General features: G+C 34.9%; 1 protein-coding gene across 1 annotated transcript in view; it reads left to right on the forward strand.

The window, feature by feature from the left end:
* The window catches only part of TRIADDRAFT_34797 (uncharacterized protein), a gene marked incomplete at both ends in the record, with an annotated part of 925 nt that extends 582 nt beyond the window's left edge, over window positions 1–343 (forward strand). Inside the window, one exon of the mRNA XM_002118779.1 lies at window positions 122–343. Coding sequence (XP_002118815.1) covers window positions 122–343 — 222 coding nt within the window. The remainder of the gene's footprint in view (window positions 1–121) is intronic.
* Between the last annotated feature and the right edge of the window lie 694 nt (window positions 344–1,037).

The raw sequence follows: 1,037 nt of genomic DNA on the forward strand, positions 1-1,037 counted from the left end.
AACATGTAGCGTTAGCGATCCATGCGATTTTGGACATAATTGTTCGCAAATTTGCACCTATATAAACGGATCTGAAATATGTTCATGTACGAAAGGTTACGCGCTAACATATGGAAGCCAGACTGAATGTGAAGATGTCGATGAATGCAGCCTCAATCCTAGTCCATGTAATCAACTATGTACAAACAACGATGGTAGCTGTACATGTAGTTGTATGAACGGCTATCGATTTGGTTCAGATGGTTGGACATGTGACGATATTAATGAATGTTTAGAAAATAATACCTGTAGTCAAAATGCAAACCGTACAAACGCACATGGTTCATATTGTGTTAGCGCGTAACCTTTCATGCATGAACATATTTCAGATCCGTTTATATAGGCGCAAATTTGTGAACAATTATGTCCAAAAATGGATCGCTATATGTTCGAACACAGCAGAATCTTATACTTTTTACATATCAAGTAGAGTATCAAGGTGATAATATGAAATTACGGGCTATACTCTTGTCTGTAGCGCAAATTATTGTCAAAATCGTGGAACTTGTACATCTGAAAATAATCAGCGCTTATGTATTAGGCATTTTGCAAAAGACCTAAAGAATTTCAGGCATTTTGCAAAATGCCGGATTTCGCAAATTGCCGGTAACATAAACTTACATCAGTACCGTATGTACATATTCCACATAAATTGTAATTACATACTCCTATCTCTGTTGTATACAGCTAATTATCCGGTTTATCTAAGGCAACTCGACTTTTTTGTAAATCTATGTCCCTACATCACAGCTTTAGCAGGGTAATTACAGTAAATATTTAATAACTAAGGAAGTGATGCAAATTTGAGGAATTTTTATTTGTGTTCGTAGTTAAGATTTCAGTAAACTGCTATTCCTATTTCACATGTAAAATTATTTCTTCATTCCGCCTAAACCTAATTACAAACAAAGCAGCAAGTTAACTGTCTGCTATACGCTCATTCATTACTTTAGATAATATACTTATGATTAATATTGACGTTAACGTATGTACCGGCA

The sequence above is a fragment of the Trichoplax adhaerens genome, genomic scaffold, assembly GCF_000150275.1.
Source record: "Trichoplax adhaerens TRIADscaffold_1120 genomic scaffold, whole genome shotgun sequence".
Taxonomy (NCBI): Eukaryota; Metazoa; Placozoa; class Uniplacotomia; order Trichoplacea; family Trichoplacidae; genus Trichoplax; species Trichoplax adhaerens.